The 19,287-nt window shown below is 43.8% G+C and overlaps 1 protein-coding gene and 1 pseudogene across 2 annotated transcripts in view; one reads left to right on the forward strand and one right to left on the reverse strand.

Moving 5' to 3' along the window:
• The window catches only part of dpy19l3 (dpy-19 like C-mannosyltransferase 3), a 28,160-nt gene extending 15,739 nt beyond the window's left edge, over nucleotides 1-12,421 (reverse strand). Inside the window, exons 1-7 of the mRNA XM_084476343.1 lie at nucleotides 12,387-12,421; nucleotides 10,313-10,442; nucleotides 8,679-8,806; nucleotides 3,306-3,396; nucleotides 1,662-1,783; nucleotides 477-622; nucleotides 35-158 (exon numbers count right to left, since the gene is read on the reverse strand). Coding sequence (XP_084332469.1) covers nucleotides 35-158; nucleotides 477-622; nucleotides 1,662-1,783; nucleotides 3,306-3,396; nucleotides 8,679-8,806; nucleotides 10,313-10,433 — 732 coding nt within the window. The 5' untranslated portion in view covers nucleotides 10,434-10,442; nucleotides 12,387-12,421. The remainder of the gene's footprint in view (nucleotides 1-34; nucleotides 159-476; nucleotides 623-1,661; nucleotides 1,784-3,305; nucleotides 3,397-8,678; nucleotides 8,807-10,312; nucleotides 10,443-12,386) is intronic.
• On the forward strand, nucleotides 11,496-14,781 carry LOC311356550 (vitamin D3 hydroxylase-associated protein pseudogene; annotated as a pseudogene). The gene is made up of 3 exons: nucleotides 11,496-11,549; nucleotides 12,920-14,020; nucleotides 14,107-14,781. The product of its transcript is annotated as a vitamin D3 hydroxylase-associated protein pseudogene (transcript).
• Nucleotides 14,782-19,287: the final 4,506 nt, after the last annotated feature.

A 19,287-nucleotide genomic window follows, 5' to 3' on the forward strand; every position in this document is an offset into this window, starting at 1 on the left:
GAGAGGGTGTTGGAGACACAGATGGCGTGCATACCTTCAGCAGTGCGGAGAGCTGTGGCCTAAGGTAGCACGTGATGGCAGCTACCTGCAGGGCTAGGAACGGCATGGACCAGTTCTCTCTGAGGGAGATGGTGAACTCTACCCGTGTGGTGTCCACCCTGGATGGGGGGGGGAGTGGGGTCGGGCAAAAACAAATTATTGATTTACCATCTCAACAAATCACAAACTGACTAAAATATGTTTTGGGTCTGTGTGGCGATTTTCATGTCACTACTATATCATTTTCTCGTCACTGTATAATTATTTGTATTTTCATTCTCTATTCCTTCCGTCAAATAAAATAGAATGATGAAAGAGCAGGGTGGCTATTTTTGCAGATGATTTTGTATTTTTTTAAACATAACAATTTACAGTTGGTATGCTATTTAGATGATGACTATTTCTGTTTAATAACATCCAGCCAGCTGGCCCCCCACCTGTTGAGAATGTACCACACCCCGGCCAGGACGCCAGCCAGCCAGGTGCCGGACAGCAGCCAGGCAGTCAGATAGAGAGCGATCACATACACGGCTTGGAGTGAGAACACTGTGTAGATGTAGAAATAGATAGGTTCCAAGTACGCCTGGAAGACACACACACACACACACACACACACACACATATACACATACACCAACACCAACACACGCACGCAGACACACACGCGCACACACAAAACCCACAGTGGAATTAATTCAGAGTCTGATTGTCCCTGTGCATAAAATTCATACCCAGACAGACTGATCATTTAAACACATTGAGTAAATGACTAGAGCTGTTGTGTTAACACAACGCTAGTGATTTCACATAACACCCCCCCCCCCCGTCGCAAAAGCTCCCCACACACACTCGCATTCCCCCTTGGGCAGTGAATGAAACCGAAATGAGAAGGACCGACCCCCTGCCACTGCTGCCCATGACATTTGCAAGGAGTTCACTTCATGCTGGCATTTCCACTGACAGACACACACTTGTCGAGCCTCTCGGAATCTCAGTCTGCTCTAAGTATCAGTCGGTCATTTGATTGAGCGGCGAAAATGTCACCGTGTCAAAGAAGCCACTGGCTTGTTTTTGTTTTTTCCATTGTTATTCCATTCTTATATTGTTATTCCATCCTATTAAAGTCGCCTTAGTGCCCGGTTTTAACGCTGATGATGAGCACTCTTTCGTTGTCAACTGAACACTGATGGAGATTTTTTCCTCCCACCAATTATATCACTGCCTACTGCCCCAATCAATATTAATTATTCATAATTATTTTAATTGACGCTCATAGGCCTGCAAGTCCCACTACTGACGTCAATTCTAGCACAACTAATTATCGAAACCATTATGTATTCATTATTTATATTGTCAGAGTTGTAATTGTAGTATAGTATTGAAGTTGAATTTGTATGTTGTAGGACTACGTGTATTAATGTTGGTTTGTAGAGTTGTATTATGTGTTGTAGTTTTCTTTTTACTTTTTTTTTTATTGTGTATTGTACATTTTAGCAGTTTTTAAGTAGTAATGCATTGTAGTATAGTATTGATTGTTTATAATAGTTTATAGGAGGCAAAGTGTTTTTGTTTTTTCTTGGGTATTGTAGCTTATATCATAGCATTAGCATCCCATGTGTTACCTTAATCGGCAGCACTCTGTAGAGCACACTGAGGAAAACCTCCTGGTAGATGTTCATCCTCTCCAGAAGGTTGATGGTCCTCTTGGACTCTGTCATGTTGTCATGGACCAGATCCCAGAGCCCTGTGAAAACAGACACACCCGCACACACGCAAACACACACAGATACACATGGAGAGAAGGGTTAAGTCTAGTCAAATACAGTACATTCTATTGGTATAGACTTTAATCTCTGTTTCAGTCTCACAGGGCTTCAAAGGCACACATGATAAGACCTGTAATAACACCTAACCCTAATCCGTTTAAAGGTAATGGAAAACTCCTCAAAACCAGAGGGAAGAAACCTTGTTAAAGAGAATGATCTCTCCTTCCAGAAACGGTCAGGAGTGCTATACCATAAAGGCGCTAATGGTAGGTGGAAAAAAAGCTAATCAGAAACCAAAATTAAATAAGAGCAAGTTACTTTAAAATGTCAAATACAAAAGTTGATTCGTAATGAGTTTTTAATAAAAGGCAATCATGAATACTGGAGGCAAGTCTGTTGAAGAGCACATGAAAAAATTAATTATAGTTATACATAAATAAAATATTTCTTCATCTTTTTCTGGGATTCAACGCAAAAACAATTAACCTAAAGGAGATCAGAAGTTATTTACAATTCAAGGGCGCTTGTTTCCATTGACTTTACTCAAGTTGTCACGGCAAATATGAATACTGTTACGATTTCAAGCTGATGAGATTGTTGATATGCGGTACCATGCGATAAAAATGCCATGTGTTTTGATGTGATCATCAAAGGGATAACAATGGGGAGTTATTTTGAGAAGCGCTCCATTATTTGAGAAGTCCACCACTAAATGTGAGGCATACAAATATCAGTCATTTTCAACAGCATCATCACAATGCCATGGTAGCTACAATTTCTGCAGAAAAGAAAAGCTGGGGGGTTATGCTTGAGGCTCCAGGCTAGGCTACGGAGTACTTCACACAGTGGCACATCTCAAGCTCAATATCTACGGCCCCGGGAACGGGCCCCGGGCGTTTTCTTTAGTAAGCCCACGGTTTGAAATAGGATCCACTGAGATCTTGGCGTAAAAGACTTGATTCATCACTTGATTCGTTTGGCCAGAAATTTCCTCCCTGTTTTCGTCATCCTTCTTTCCGATTCTTTCTCAAACCAAGGTATGTTGGTTTCCATGGCTGCGCGTGTAACAAACTGTTTTTCCACTCACCGCTTGAAAAGTGTAGCGGCAAACACAGAAGAAAAAAAAATGGACATGGAAAGATACAGAATTGAGAGAGGATGGAAAGGAAATGGAGAGAGTGAGAGAGTGAGAGTAAAGGAGAGCGAGACAAACTAGATGAGAGGCCAAACCATTTGCATGCTGTCTCTCCCTGGAGTGACTTCATCTATGTGGAAAAGTAGGCCTGTGATAGGACTTAGCATTATCTGGAATGGTTACAGAACATTACACATAATTAGAAAGTCACAGTGGAGTTGTTAGGTCTTGTTCTTTTCTGCTACTTTTTTTTTTTTCCTCTTCATGGGGGAATGGTTTCAAAGCAGCGTTGGATAATTAATAATTTGCTTCCAGGAAGCAGGCCAGGTTGTCCATGGTTGAGAGTGTCGACCAGCTCAGCATACCTTGTCCTATGGACGGCGCTTGCAACATCTGCTTGTAGTAGGAGTAGTACAGTCCACACTCTGTCCGGAAGGAGATCTCACGCTCGACTTCCTGAGAGGAGGAGAGAACAAAAACATGAAAAGAGTTGGTATAGGCCAAGAAATAAATAACAGGAACTTCACTTAGAATGAAACATGCAGGAGCCTATTCATATGGAAAGCAGATAGCTTGGCCAGACTTTAAACATAAATACCTAGCAGCCTAGCAGCACCAAAATCCTAAACAGTTAAGCATGCGTTTGCTGAAATTATGTTTGTGTGTTTAAGTGTGTGTGTGTGTGTGTGTTAGAATAATCTTAATTTTGCCTCCAGGTGAGCCTGTTGGCCATGCATTTTTTGGTGTTTTACCCAAAAGTGTCATAGACAAATGTACTGAACATAAACAACATCATGTGGTAAAAATCATAATTATACAATTTTTTATATCAATTTTTTCCAAAAAATGAGTTACCCTTAAAGTTATTGGGTAATGTCTGTGTATTTGAAATATGGTGCTCAACTTCATGATTCAATTTGCCCACATCTTATAGCAGAAACAGAAATATTGAATGTCCAGTCCCACGGTTCCCTGCATCAATATCTCCTGCATAGCACTTCAGTAGTTAGCCATAATGTGTGGAACGGTAGATACATGATGGTATTCCTATGCCCTTGAAAGAAATGAGTCAATACCCATGCGCATCCATAATTCACTTTCATATCACAGAAGAAGTGCAAGTCAAACCAACACCCCAACCAAGGCTCCTACCATTAATTTGGAGAACCACAGCAGGTTCTCATGGATGGAGTTAACGCACCAGGCCTGAGCCAATGCCAACGCAGCGGCAAGCATGAGCCCCGCTGCCATGGAAACAGAGCGCAGTCGGCATGGCCACCTGGATGGAACGGCTGAGCCGGAGCCAAGCCCGGGACTATCTCCGGCTCCCCCCGGTGGAGGGAACACGCGTGTGCCTCTCTGCTGCACAACGCTTGACCCCGTCCTCGCCGGCCCGCCGTCCTTCGCCCCCGCCGCCGCCCCCGCCGCCGCCCCCGCCGCCGCCGCCGCCGCCGTGGCCCCGCTTGCATGTGAAGGGCGCCCACCGGTGTGCTCGCTCACCGGAGCGCCCTGGTGTGTCTGTGGCTGCCGCTGTGGCTTAGCTCTCTTACGAAGCCCCATGGGGAAAAAATCAACAGCCCCCCATCCCAGGAGCTTCATCAAGTGAAATGTGATATGGTACGTTCCAAACTCATTCCCCCCCCAGCACTGAACTCTGGAGTGTTAGGCCGTTCTTGTTTAGGTTCCCCCCCCCACCCCCCCCCCCACCCCCCCTCGCCCCCCCCCCGCTGTATATTCTGGTCCTGAAGTCAGTCCAAATGAATCAGCAAGCCATTTTAAATGACTCTGTGCTCCGTGCCAAAACCGAAAGTGAAGCTCTCTCCGAGGACAAAACAGAAGCGGGTTACCTCCTCACTCTTCCTTCGGCGTGTGCCAGAGCCAAAAGGAGTGTTGGCTGTTCACCAGAAAACCTCTGATAAGACATAAAAATGTCCTCCAAACCAAGGTCCACAATATGCTTCATTAAAAAAAGCTTGCCTCATTGCACATTGTTCTGGCCGGGCTTCTGACAAAAACTTTCGACTTCTGACAAAAAACAGTGCGACTCTTCACTCTCGGTCGGTTGCCAGCAGTTTCCTTCCGTCGCTGTCTTGCGGATCCATTCCATTCACCTCCCTCTCTCTCTCTCTCTCTCTCTGTCTGATCCCATGATTAGAAGTTCAGGAGCGTTGTGCCGCATCGCCGACCCCGTTGCATCTTCGATCCTAAATCCTTCATCCGTTTCCTTCAGAATCCCTGAGCCCAGGGTGCACCCCCCCCGTCCTCCACAACAACAGAGCAGAGCGGTGGAACAGGCAATGACCGAACTGCGCTGTGCACGGCCTTCACGACATGCTACCGACTGAGAGGTGCAGGGAGGAGGTGGGGTGGGGTGAGGGGGTGGGGGGGCGGGGAGCACAGCTGGGGTCTGTGGACAGAAGGATAAGGATGTGGATCGCTACAGCCAGCCAGCCAGCCAGCAAGCCAGAAGAGGACAGGATAAAAAGAGGAGGATGAAATGTGGGAGTGAGGGAGTGAGTCAATAGACAACTGGTGACCTTTCCTGTTGAGCAACACACACACACACACACAGACACATACACACACACGCAGACACACACACACACACACACACACACACACACACACACACACACACACAGACACAAACACACAAACACATACACACAGACAGAAGGAAAAGAAAGATGGGAGGTGGAGAAAGAGAGAGAGAGACGGGGGGGCGGGTTGAAAGGTTGGAACATTGAGGGGAAAATGCTGGGAGCATTCTTAAGAGAGTTTATGGCTGTGACGCTGCGTTTTCTCTCTCTCTCTCTCTCTCTCTCTCTCTCTCTCTCTCTCTCCCTTTCTCCTCCTCTCTCTCTCTCTCTCACTTCATTGGGTTTGAGAGCACATGGCGTCCAAAACAACAGTCGGGTGGCGCGACTGGCGTAGGCTGTGACCTCATCGCAGATGTATTCGGAGAGACAGTTGAGCCTGTGACCCCGGGCTGTCTCCCTATAAAACTAACTACAAACAGAAGACACAGGGTGGGGAGGATGTCCCTATGTCTGAGAGAGAGAGAGAGAGAGAGGTGGACTGAAGTATTGGTGGTCTGAAATTCGTAAAAAAAAAAAGGCAGTTGACCACAGAACCACAGAACCACAGAACCCACAGACACCTCGGAGAGGAAACAGCAATGGATCACATTGGGACTCCTCAAAGGCCCCTCTCACTCTCTCCTCCCTTCCTTCTGAGCACTACACCGCTTCTCAAAGAGAGAGACATCTCGCAAGGATGAGGTTAAGGAACTCTTCCTCACCATGACAGGCCAGGTCGACAATGGCAAAAACAAAAGAGAAGTGCACTGAAGGAAAAAATAGGAAAAACCGAAAGAGGAACTGGACAAGAAAAAAGAAATACATCATGCATCATCTCAAAGCGTCTACAGAGAAAGAAGAAGTGGACGAGTTCAAGGGAGGGTCAGCCCAACTCAAAAAGTAGGGCGAGGAGTTCATTGTAAAAAGGCAAAGTTTGAATGTGTGTGGGTGTCTGTGTGTGTGCTTTTGCTGAACCAAAGTCTTTTTTATTCAACGGCATACCCAACCAGCCCAGTAGTAACTTATTTATTAGTTAAACACTGTCCTGTCTATCTTTAACTCTCTTTTCCAGCTAACACACACGCACACACAGAAAAATGCTAAATGATGTAAGCTCCCCAGACTCTGTGTTCATGGGCCTTTTTTCAACTGGGAATTCGGAGAGAAATGTTCACCATACTTGTAAAGTGGCCCATAAATGAGAACATCTGTTGGCCTCGTCAACGTCTACTGGCAAACACACACCTACACGCACACACACACACACACACACAAACTGACACACATGTATGCACGCACACAAATAGAAGGCAACATGAGATGTCAAGCTGTGATCCCATTCACTCACTAGGTGTTGAGCAGCTTTGTGTCTCACTATAAGTCATCCTGGCATTTTTATTTCCACCACGCACCCCCATCCCCCTCTGGCACAGATGGACTGTGCATCAGATGACGCCAAATTGCATATTAATATAGGCAGATGAAGCAGCCAAGGCAGTGAATTTACTACAGGCATGTGAGATACACTCCTCAAGGGTTCCTGTGCTGATTGGGTTCCTTGTTTACTTCTCCTGTCATGTCTGCCCTGTCCACTCTGGTCCTTGTATGAAATAATATGGCGACACAGGACACTCTATCCACTGTGCTCGATCAACTACATCCTAAGAAAACACATGGCTGCTATCGTACCCCAATGTAACGTGGAGCGCTGTTGTTGCCATGTTGGCTGTTGACATGGCAACCGTTAGTTTCAAGTAACTCCATGTTCTTTTCCTAGAATTTTCATGCTCCAAATGAGGTGCTTTGCTTTGCAGTGATATGCATTGACTCACTCGAAATTAGCTTTTGTTTTAACTGTCGCTAGCACACTGGCACCAGTTTGCCGAGAGGGATCATGCCATCTGGCAGGGGCGCCGTGTTCTGTATCATTGCAGACTGAAATGAACTACAGAAAATTGCACATTATGAAGTTATCGACAGCTTTAATAAAGCCTGTCAAAAGTAATTATTGTAAAAACGAGTTTCTGAATGAAAGTATATATAAGTATGAAATTTCACAAGTCTAATATGTTTCTCAGGCCTTTCTAGGAAATGTATTCACGTATTTGAGGTTGTATTGCTCCCTGCAGTACGATATACTTTGAATCCATATCCATATCAAGAACAGAACAATGGTACAAAATGTCCCAAGGATTGATGGAAGCCATTCATGTTGTAGCCATTGGAAAGATCCTTTCCCCATCAGGATATCTCTGACTGTGTTATCTCAATCAGTCCAACAGGCATGCAGACAATTTCTTTGATAAGAAACCCAACACACTATTTCCCTTGTTTTTGGCTTTGTCCTCTGTGAAATCCGAAGGAAAAAACAAAGCACACATCCAAGTCTGGGAGGCTGTGTATCACTACCCTTTGGCAGAAAGCACAGCAGGCGGTTTTATCTCATGAACTAACTGTTCAGTTGTATTCAGTTGATCGTTGTATGTGTTTTGTTGTATTACTTAACCTCCATCTAATGGTGAAACAAAGTGGCCACAAACAAACAGGTCTGTTGACAGGATGTTGACAGGGTGTGCAGATGCATCAGGGCCCGTATATAGCTAAGATTAAACTGCTTCCTATTTAAGTAGCTCAGTGTAACTGTACACATATGTGTTTCTACAGTTGCCAAAATGTTGATTTGAAACATTTAACGTCACTTTCTTACAATGTACAATCGCCGGCCAATTTTGTGCTTGCCAAGTTCTTACAGTTCTCCGCATCCAGCAACATGGGAACTCTGCATCCAGCAACAGGATTTCGTCCCACTCACCCAGATTTGAGCTTGTCTGCAATCAGACTTTAGATATGATTCTGAAGTCTGGTTTATGAGACTGAGGAATCAATAATCACTACTTAGATTCAAAAACTCAGTACAAGCACTGAAGATCTGCCAAACTCCTGGCTTTATTCCAACCTACAAACTAACAATGTTTGCATCACATTAAAGATTTTGATATCCCACACATACATATACACACATACTACACACACACTCGCACGCAGACCGACACCTGCACTTCACTACACAGACACACATACTCCTACACAGCCACATACACACACACACACAAACACACTCCGATACACATAGGCACACCCACACACATATATACACACCTTGATGTTTGAGAACCACAGGTCATTCTCGTGCAGCGTGGCCACGTAGATGCAGCACAGCAGGCCCATCCCCACGGACACTGACCAGCCAATAGAAGTCCACACTATGGCCCCCCATGACCAATCACCTGCAAGGATACAAGGTTTAGGTCATGTACTGTATATCATAACGGCTATCATATATATCAGAAAAGCTGTTGTTTATATCATAAGGGCTATATATCATATCATGTATATATCATAGGTCATGTACTGTATATCATAACGGCTATCATATATATCATAAAAGCTGTTACATAAGAGATACAATTGATATAGCTACCATAAGTTATAATTCATATGCTATATTTTATTCTTGTTGTTTATTCTTCCCTTTCAAGCATCCAAGGTATATTGCTATCCCAAGAACCATCTAGGGTTTAGGCTGAGAACAATTCAGATGAATATACTGTCCGTTTCCCTTGGAACCAAAGGTGAATTCTTTACAACAGGCTTCATGAATTTAAAAGCTGTTGTTTATATCATAAGAGCTAACACACACACATATATATATATATATATATATATATATATATATATATATATATATATATATATATATATATATATCGTAACAGCTATTGTATATATTGTTACAGCTATATTGTATACATCATAAGAGATACAATTGATAAAGCTACCATACGTTATAATGCATATACTATATTTTAGTCTTCTTGTTTATTCTTCCCTTTCAAGCATCCAAGTTATATTGCTATCCCGAGCACCATCTAGGGTTTAGGCTGAGAACAATTCAGATGAATATACTGTCCGTTTCCCTTGGAACCAAAGGTGAATTCTTTACAACAGGCTTCATGAATTGAATAATCGCTTCAAAGTAAGTGTACAATGTGTACGTTCAATATTGCCCGTGAACAAATGCTGTCAAAACAATACTACACCCATAGCTGGCTAGAAAAACAGAAAATATAATAAAGGTGAGAAGTTACTTGGGGAAAACCAAGAAAAACATCCTTGAATCACACATGGGGCTGATTTGCACTGGACTTAAAGTACCCATCAGACTTAGAGTATGATGGGTACGTAGGAGTTTTATCAATGTGCTTTTCAGTCGAAGTACAAACTTCTGCTCACCACAAGAGTGCAGGTGGACACTTTTACGCAACTTCACTCACACATTGTGCAACATCTTCAGCTCCTTCTAGAATATAAGGCCTTCTACAATCCAAGTACATGCTGTTCTGCTACTGTTACATTTATATTATAATATCATAGTATAGGTATTTTTAAAGAGATCTTTATTTACAAGTTCATCTTAATTGTTGATACTGTTGGGTAATGTATTTTCTAGAGTAAAATCTTACTGGTATTGTTTTGTTTATACAACATACAATAAATATATAATACAAATGAGACTATGAAATACAATTTTTTACCAATAAAGTACTGATCTGGGCTAATAAATCTACTACAACAATATAATATAATACATTTTTCAAGCCCTGACGACATTCACCATCACAGACAGATACAATCCTCTAACGTTTCCTTTACAGTTCCTCTGAATAGCACCGCACACTAAGCAGGGCTTAAGGTCACGGCCACTGCTTAGTGGAGAAAGATGGCTCACTCACCGTGCAGTCTGCTCTCTGCGTGATGGTCTGGACAACAGTTGGTCTTCAGCGGTTTCTGGATGTCCGTCGCCAGCGGGAGCTCCTTGCCCCTGCTGCCCTTCCTCTGACGCAAGGCTGTCATGTTCACTCACTGGAACCACAGAGTTTGAAGAAATCGGTGGTACACTCACACAGCACAGTCATTTACAGAGTGGTAATAGACTTCTGTTTACACACCAACACGTTAACAGGCAGATACAACAAAAAACAGATATTTCAACGGGGTTATTGTGGGTGTGGTTATTGTTTTATCACAAACGCATGCATGATAGGTGGGAAGGGTGGTGGGATGGAGACCCTGATTAAATTGTAGAGTGTTTTGGGTTCAACTCTCAATATCGTAGTAGTAGGCCTAATGAACACACACATACTACACAGAACCCAGCCCACCCACTGCTACATTTCACCAATGTGTGTGCAAGCACACATTCACCATCTGCAGAAGATATCACCATTCATCAGGAACAACTGCTGTCCTCTCTTCAACACTAGGACAGGCATCCAGCTGATACAGACAGAGAAACGAGGAGGGCAATGATGGTGATTATGATGATGATGATGATGGTGGTGCAACATACTGACGCGGGGGTAGACCACACACACTGATCTAGTCTGTATTACAATCACAACCACACAAGTGTCTGGTTTCATTCCACGTCTTCCGTTTCGTTCATTCTTTCTGTTTAAGACAAAGGGCCTGCATTGCATCGGCTTTTCCTAGTTGCAGCCGCTGCGAGAGACTGACGTGAGATCTCAGATCCCATCACTCCGCCGATCTCGGCAGCCTTCGCGCAGCCCGATCGGTTTAACGGACTAGATTTTCATTTCAAACATCATCCTGCGTATTTGCAACAAAACACGGCTCCGCAGACACACTCTCTAACTTACATTTAAGCCTCACGCTGCCTCTACAGCGTGTTGTGGGATGAATGATCCAATGGTCTCCCCTCTCCTCTTTCCTCTCGGATATACTCGGCGCATGCGCAGTGGAGCGGAGTAGGTCGGTCGACCATCCGCAGGCAAAGCAAACTCTCTTGTGTTGTTTTAGCAGGGTGGCGCCATGCAGAAATGTGTGAAAGTGCAAGTGCGAAACGGGATAGGCTTTGTTATTGCTCAGCTTCAGTGGTGATGAAAACCTCCTGGGATGCGATACCCCCGTGCCGTGCGGTCCGTGGCTCCAGACCACGGGAGGCAGAGGGTAATATAGGGGGGGATCGCCACAGAGACGGACAACACGGTGAATGTATGCCTAGAATGTGGGTTAGGATGATTAAAGCTGTCGGATTTCAGTGGGTATCTGGAGGAAAACGTGTGCTTTGTATTTTTAAATCGGATTTGACAGTTCAATGAGGTTACAATAACAGCCCGTTTGATTTGTAACTAGCAGTGCTGAGTAAAAAAAATAATTGCTTAACTAATGTAGCCTAATTGCCGAACTAAATCAGCAATTACAGCGGTTTGTTGATAGTTTTTTTTTTTTGTGCATGTCTTAATCACTTATTTTTTGTTTTGCACTCTGACACTGAAGGCTACGAGCAAGGGCGTCATCAGCTTTTTGAGAGTGGGGGGGACATATTTAGACGGGAGGTCTGGGGGTCCTCCCCCAGAAAAAAATTGAAAAAAGTAGATGCAATTTCCCGCATTCTGGTGCATTATACCATGTTTTTAGATTTAAAATGATCTCCCTCTTTCATTGATTTTCCTTGGAGCTGGCATGGTCTGCAATTACTGACTACTATTATGTTATTTATATATATAGGCCTATATATTTTTTATTTATTATAATATATATATATTTTAACAGCCATTGAAAACGTTTACATGTCTTGATGATATATAGGCTAGGTTTTTTATACAACAAAGTAGGCTATTAGGCACGAATATTTGATCTTTGTGACTTTGAATATTGCTAATGCCAGAGAATGTCTCAAGGGTCCTAACATTCTTATCAGAAAAGCTGGCTGTGTTTGGCCATGGAAGAACGCAATTTAGCTGTTTGGCCACTCAATGGAAAACTTTGGCAACTCTGACTTACTTTCCTCTTCTTTGAAAAAAAAAGTCCTTATGTCCATCTCGTGTCGCTGTCGTTGATCCGACTCTCAACATAGGCTTGCTTCGGTCGGCTTCGGTGCGTGTTTTGAATGCGTGCGTGATGCTGCTTTGTGTGTTAAAAAAAAACAGGAAAACGCGAGTGGATTTCTATTTATATGGGTATTCCCCCTACTGATAAAGTGGAACAGATTTGATTGTGAAGCGATGGAAAGAACGCTGGACTAGTAGACCAGTCATGCACTAATATTTTTGATGGCAAATGTGGGGGGGTCGAAATGACTTTTTTTCAAGGGTGGGGGGGACGTGTCCCCCCCCCAATTATATTATGGTGACGCCCATGGCTACGAGACTTGAACAATATTTAGTTAGTTAGTCATTGATTTACAGAGGTAATAGGCCTACGACATTCCGAACAAGATAAGAGGAGTGAGAGAAAGAAGCAGTGGTTTGTTTTGCAATGTTAAACTGTTCCCCACATGAGTGTGTTTTTTAGGTATTTAAATACTTGTTGTTTAGGCCACAATGGAAAGTACAGTGCAATATATTTTAGATCTTAAACCAAATTGGACGATGGTTGTTATTTCAACTCTGTGCGGAACTTGTTCGGTAGGTTTAGTCGTAAAGTGGATCCATCGTGCGAGGGCGGATCGCGCGATCCTGAGGGCAAGGCACCGTCGAGAAACCAATCTTCTGCAGGCGGAACAAGTTGTGCACGAATACAATGATTCGCATCCTGGTGCGGACGTCTCCCTCATTCACTCACTTTCTGCACGTCAGCTGACGCTGAGTCTAAAGGAGGGATCCTTGGTCCCTGAAGATGTGTTTTTCTCATATTTGACAAAGGCACTAGAAGCCAATAAAAGACTTAACTGCTGTACAGAGATTATGATGGAGAGTTTGAACCACTTGAAATCTATAGACTCTTATAAAGATGGACTGCTGTACGGTCTTCCTGTAAGCATCAAGGACAACGTAGGATGCAAGGGCTATGACTCCACCTGTGGGCTGCTCTGCAGATTGAACCAGCCAGCTCTGGAGGACAGCGTTGTCGTTGAGGTGTTGCGGAGACAAGGAGCGATTCCCTTTGTGAAGACTAACGTGCCTCAAAGCCTCATGAGTTATGAGACCAGCAACCCCATCTACGGGACATGTGTGAACCCCCACAACCCTAAGAAGACCCCTGGGGGCTCTTCTGGGGGGGAGGGGGCCCTCATCAAGGGAGGAGGGTCTCTGCTGGACATGGGCACCGATATCGGGGGCAGTATACAAATACCCTCCTCCTTTTCAGGGGTCTGTGGACTCAAGCCCACCTGCAATAGACTGAGTGCAAAAGGTGTCTCCAGCAGCATGAAAGGACAAATTTCAGTAATGGCAACTGTGGGACCCCTGGCCAGAGATGTTGACAGCCTGGCACTTTGCATGCAGGCACTGCTATCCAATCACATGTTTACGCTTGACCCTACTGTTCCACCCATCCCATTTAACACAGAGGTGTACCAGAGCTCCAAGCCGCTGAGAATCGGCTATTTCGAAAACGACGGCTACCAGCATCCATCTCCCAGCATGCTGCGGGGCGTCAGAGAGGCCAAAGCTCTGCTGGAGCGTGCTGGCCACACTGTAAGAGGGACACGCTAGTCTGAAACTAATCTCAGATCCAGCAGTCCTACTATGTTATAGCAGAACCCGGGCCGGAAACCAAAAAATTTGTGGCCTTCAAGCCGTTGAAGATGGAATACACCATGAATGACCTCATCATTCAAGCCTTTTTTGCAGATGGGGCTTCCACTTTGCTACAAGCCTTCGAGCGGAGCCCATTGGACCCTACGGTTTCATTCCAGGTCAAAGTGTGCAGATTACCTAACGTAGTGAAGAAGATTCTCTCATTTCTCCTGAAACCTCTGCTTCCCCGCGTTGCGAAGAACCTCGACATTCTCTGTGGATTCAGGTCCGTTCAACAGCAGTGGAAACTGGATGCTGCAATTCAGGAATACATTCAGGAGACCATTGACGAGTGGAAGAGGTGTGACCTTGACGTGCTGTTGTGCCCTGTGATTGGTCCGGCCTTCAACCACAACTGCAGTGGCAAGCTCAGCTGTGCCCTCAGCAGCACCCTGCTCTTCAACCTGCTGAGTTTCCCCGCGGGCGTGGTCCCAGTCAGCACCGTTACCCCGGCGGACAAGATCTTGCTGAAACAATTCAAAGGGAATTTCCAGGACCTGTGGGACAGAGAGTTTGTGCAGGCGGTGAAGGGGGGCGAGGGGCTGCCTGTAGCGGTGCAGTGTGTGGCCCTACCCTGGCAGGAGGAGCTGTGTCTGCGCTTCATGAAGGAGGTGGAGACCCTGGTCAGAGAGAGAGCAAGCCGTGAAGAGGAAGAATAAGGGAGGATGCAGAAGATCCACCAATGGACCTTTAGGAGCCTTGAAGACATGTTGGATTTGTGTGTTGGATAGTGCTTTTAGCCTGATTGCTGCTGTGTACTGTACTGGAGATATGAATCCTAAATTCTTACTGGTTTGATGTAGGATCTATTCAATAGATCCATTAATGTTATGCTTTTCAGAATCATCTTTTTGCATCTTATCATCAGCTGGGGCGACAGAGCCTTCTCTGTTGCTGCCCCCTCCCTCTGGAACTCTCTCCCCACACAAATCCGCGACTGCACCGACCTCTCAAATTTCAAATCTCTGACAAAAACTCACCTTTTTAAAATTGCTTTTAATGTTTAGCTTAGTCTAATGTGTTTTTAGTGTTTTCTTTTTTTTTTACCATTTGATGTTGTTTTTACTGCTTTTATGATGTATTGTAAAGTGTCTTTGAGTATTTAGAAAAGCGCTTTAAATAAAATGTATTATTATTATTATTTATTATTACTTCAAATAAATAATAAAGTAGTCGGGAGCCAAAGTTTCAAAAGTGGGTTGAACCTGACATCGTCTGCCATACTTTTTATTTGTGTTTGTTCTGTTAACTTTGACCCTAAGAAACAATAATTGGAGGGTCTGCTCTGCTGGAAATATCGCGAAAAAAAAAGTGGCCATTTTAGTGTATGCACCCATCCCACCCATGCATACATCTTTTTTATCTGAAAAATGTGAAAAATGTATTTTTCCTTCAACTCCTCAGTGGGTTGGGTAGGCTGTCAATAAATGCATCCCAGATGCACAGAACACATGTGCTGACAACATCCACTGAAAAAATAACCCTTAAAACACATTTCTACATGATTTTGCATCAATTTAATGCAAAAAAATAGGCGTTTTCTTACTTTTTTCCAATATTTTCATCTTTACTTCATTGGCAATCAGTTATTCCCCCAAGTTATGACATCAGCCAATATGCCATTCTTTTCACCAAACAGTATACTCATTCCACAGAAAAAAATAAAATAAAATCCAACCAAAATTAATGGATCTGTGATGATTTCACTACTAGTTGGCGATCAACAGGCTTAGAACCTCAATAGAATTTTAGGCTACTCCCAAAATTCCGAAAGACATCATGGCCTAGGCTTTTTATTAAATGTCAACATAACCCTGTTCTCCCAATGGAAATGTGTCACACAAGAAATATAATACAGCAAAATGACTTTCATTATTTTACTGCCTCGGATGACAACTATTACAACTTTAATGGAACAAAATAATTTAACATAACTTAATTAACTAGGTGCAGGTCCCTGTGAGGTGGGATAATCAGGAGGGTGGCACACTGCAGATACTGCTCTGGGGACATACCGTCACCCTCACCACCTGAGGAGACAGCAAACAAGACGGGCAGGGTGGGTTTTCAGCAGAGCGAAAAAAGCTGAACCCCCCCCCCCCATCTCTCTCTCTCTCTCACACACACACATGCATGTGCGTGGCATACTTACGTGTCCCTGTCTTCAAGCTCAAGTTCAATCCTTGAACATCTGTTGAGGCAGAGCTGCCAACTCTCACGGTTTCACCGTGTGACACACGTTTTTGCCCGCTTACACACGCGCACACGCCACACATCCACTTTCTCACGGCAAAAAAAAAATAATAATGCGTTCGTCCACCCCCCCACCGTCAACAATCCCGATCCCCCCCCCCCCCCACAGTAAATATTTTCACCCACGGACCCTGCTATTAGGTAGTTACAAGATTCGACAGAATCTCACGCCAGCGAAAACCCAAAAGTTGGCAGCCCTGGTTGAGGTCCCCGGTGCAGAGACACGCAATGACACACTTCACATTGGCTCTTGCACAGGAGCATCCTCGGGCACACATGCTTTTCTTGCAGTGGCAGTATTTGCTGTGTTTGAGTTCAGAAGGTTTTGCATCTTTCAGCATCATGGTTGCCACCAATTTGCCATTGACAAGTTTTCTCCCAAAATCAGTGGCAGCTGGGTAGGTTGGCTGAACCATGTGTGCCCGCTTACACACAGCCAACTGATGCAGGGCTCGGCAAAGGTGTAACAGGAAGGCATCTTCAGTTGGTGGAAGGCAATGCATGTCTCCTTTGATGCTCACAAAGAGATGAGCTTGCAATGCATCTAGAGTACCACCAAAGTCACTCCTGTCATAGAGTGACACCATGTATCGCCGTGCTGCTGTTATAACCTCTTCCTGAACATCCAGGCTTTTCTCAGGGTCACCGTACTTACACAGCGGCAGAAGATCTGTCAGGTGTTTAATAGCAGTTGTGTATGCCTGCTTTTCCTCTTCTGTACATATAGCTCACTGTGTCACATCTGGTAAGTATGTAGGTGCTGAGGAGAAGGAATGTAAGATCTGAAGCGCCAACATCATACTTTCCCGCCAGAGCTTCTGTGATGGCATGAACAGGTAGGAAGATATCCATTGTCTTCACCCACATTTCCTGAAGCCCATCCATGTGTGTGATGTAGTACATGCACATCATGATCACATCTGTGTCTGTCGCAACCACTACAGCCCGTTTGTGGTGCAGAATTTGTACTGAGTATGCAATGTGAGCAAACATCCTGGTATCTGCCTCCTCATGTTTATCACAGGAAAGTTCTGGAAGCTCAATCTGACAATCCGCTGACAAAAGGACAGTGCGACCAGGATCACAAAAGATTCCACCAAGAATAAGTGTGCATCCTGCAGGAAGTGACTTGTTCTGAGCTGCCCATGCTTCCCCCATGTAGTTCAACAGATGAGCTTTATTCAGTGGATTATAAATGAAGCCTTTCCATTCAGGTATAGGGAGAGTATCATGTGGCTTGTACTCCTTCATTTTGCTGGGGCAGGTCTTCATCCTCTTCTCTCGGTCCTCATCTTTCAGACTTTCAGCAGGGGAGACATCATATCGATCACCAACAAAGTGGATGCAGTCACACTTGTCTGGGAGGATTCCAAGGAGCTGCCTCAGGTGGTTCCTTGCAGTTCATGGAAGGTGCTGCTCTCAAGATGTTGGTAACGTTGAATGAACACCACAGCTTTTTTAGCTGGTCAGTTGCACCAGCACATGCAGAAGTTGCCTTCTCTACATCCTCTTCTGACAGGGCATCTAGGAGTAGCTGGACATTGTTGCTAAGCACACACATGTATTCCAGGTCCTTCTCTTGAGAGTAGCCGAGCCTGTTGATCCCCAACTAGTAGTGAAATCATCACAGATCCATTGATTTTGGTTGGATTTTTATATTTTTTTCTGTGGAATGAGTATACTGTTTGGTGGAAAGAATAGCATATTGACTGATGTCATAACTTGGGGGAATAATTGATTGCCAATAAAGTAAAGATGAAAATATTGGAAAAAAGTGAGAAAACGCCTCATTTTTTGCATTAAATTGATGCAAAATCATGTAGAAATGTGTTTTAAGAGTTATTTTTTCAGTGGATGTTGTCAGCACATGTGTTCTGTGCATCTGGAATGCATTTATTGACAGCCTACCCAACCCACTGAGGAGTTGAGGGAAAAATACATTTTTTTCAAAAATTTTTGGTAAAAAAGATAGGGTGCATACACTAAAATGGCCACATTTTCTTTATGCGATATTTCCGGCAGACCAGACCCTCCAATGATTTGTCCTCAGGGTCAACATTAACAGAAAAAACACAAATAAAAAGTATGGCAGACCATGTCAGGTTCAACCCATTTCCTTGAGCTTTTGAGCTTTTGAGACTTTCCCAGACTACAGGGATTGTGAATATTCCCCTTTCTGGACACTGTTGAATGAATGAATTTCTTATCTCTTAAAGGTTTAGTGACTAAATGTGATATCCCACGCTCAAATTGCAATTCAATTCTATTCATAGTTGAAACTTTTAAGAGAATAGCCTTAACACACACACACACACAAGTAATTTCCAAGTGTTTATCCTATATAGTTTATCCTTTGTATATTGAAGACTGTATATATTGAAGAGTTTATTTGTACTAAAAAACACCTAAATGAGAACTTATTTCCATCTTAAAACAAACAGAGATTGTGAATATTCTTTAGCATTTTTCATTAGAGCCAATTATGTGGGAACAAAAAAAGCTGTTTGTGTAAAACTGTTACAAAGGAAAGTAAATCCAGTGAGGCTATAGCACTAAACTATCCTTCATGCACAGGTTCACACTTAACACACACACAGAAACACACACACACACATACACACACACACACACACGCACACACACACACACACACACACACACACACACACACACACACACAAACACATACTCACTCTCTTTTAAGCTCTCACAGACACGAGTGCATTCTCTTTGATCTGGCTGTAGCCCTATAACTCATTAATGAAGCTCAAGTGCGGCCATTTATCAATATATTTAGAAGGACCTCTCAATTATACAACCCGTTGTGTTAGTTGTTCTGCTGAAACATGAGATTATTTTTACAATAAAATATCTGGATAGAATGAATAACGAAAGGAATTAAATAAGTCATG

The sequence above is a fragment of the Micromesistius poutassou genome, assembly GCF_964030765.1.
Source record: "Micromesistius poutassou genome assembly, chromosome: 12".
Lineage (NCBI taxonomy): Eukaryota > Metazoa > Chordata > Actinopteri > Gadiformes > Gadidae > Micromesistius > Micromesistius poutassou.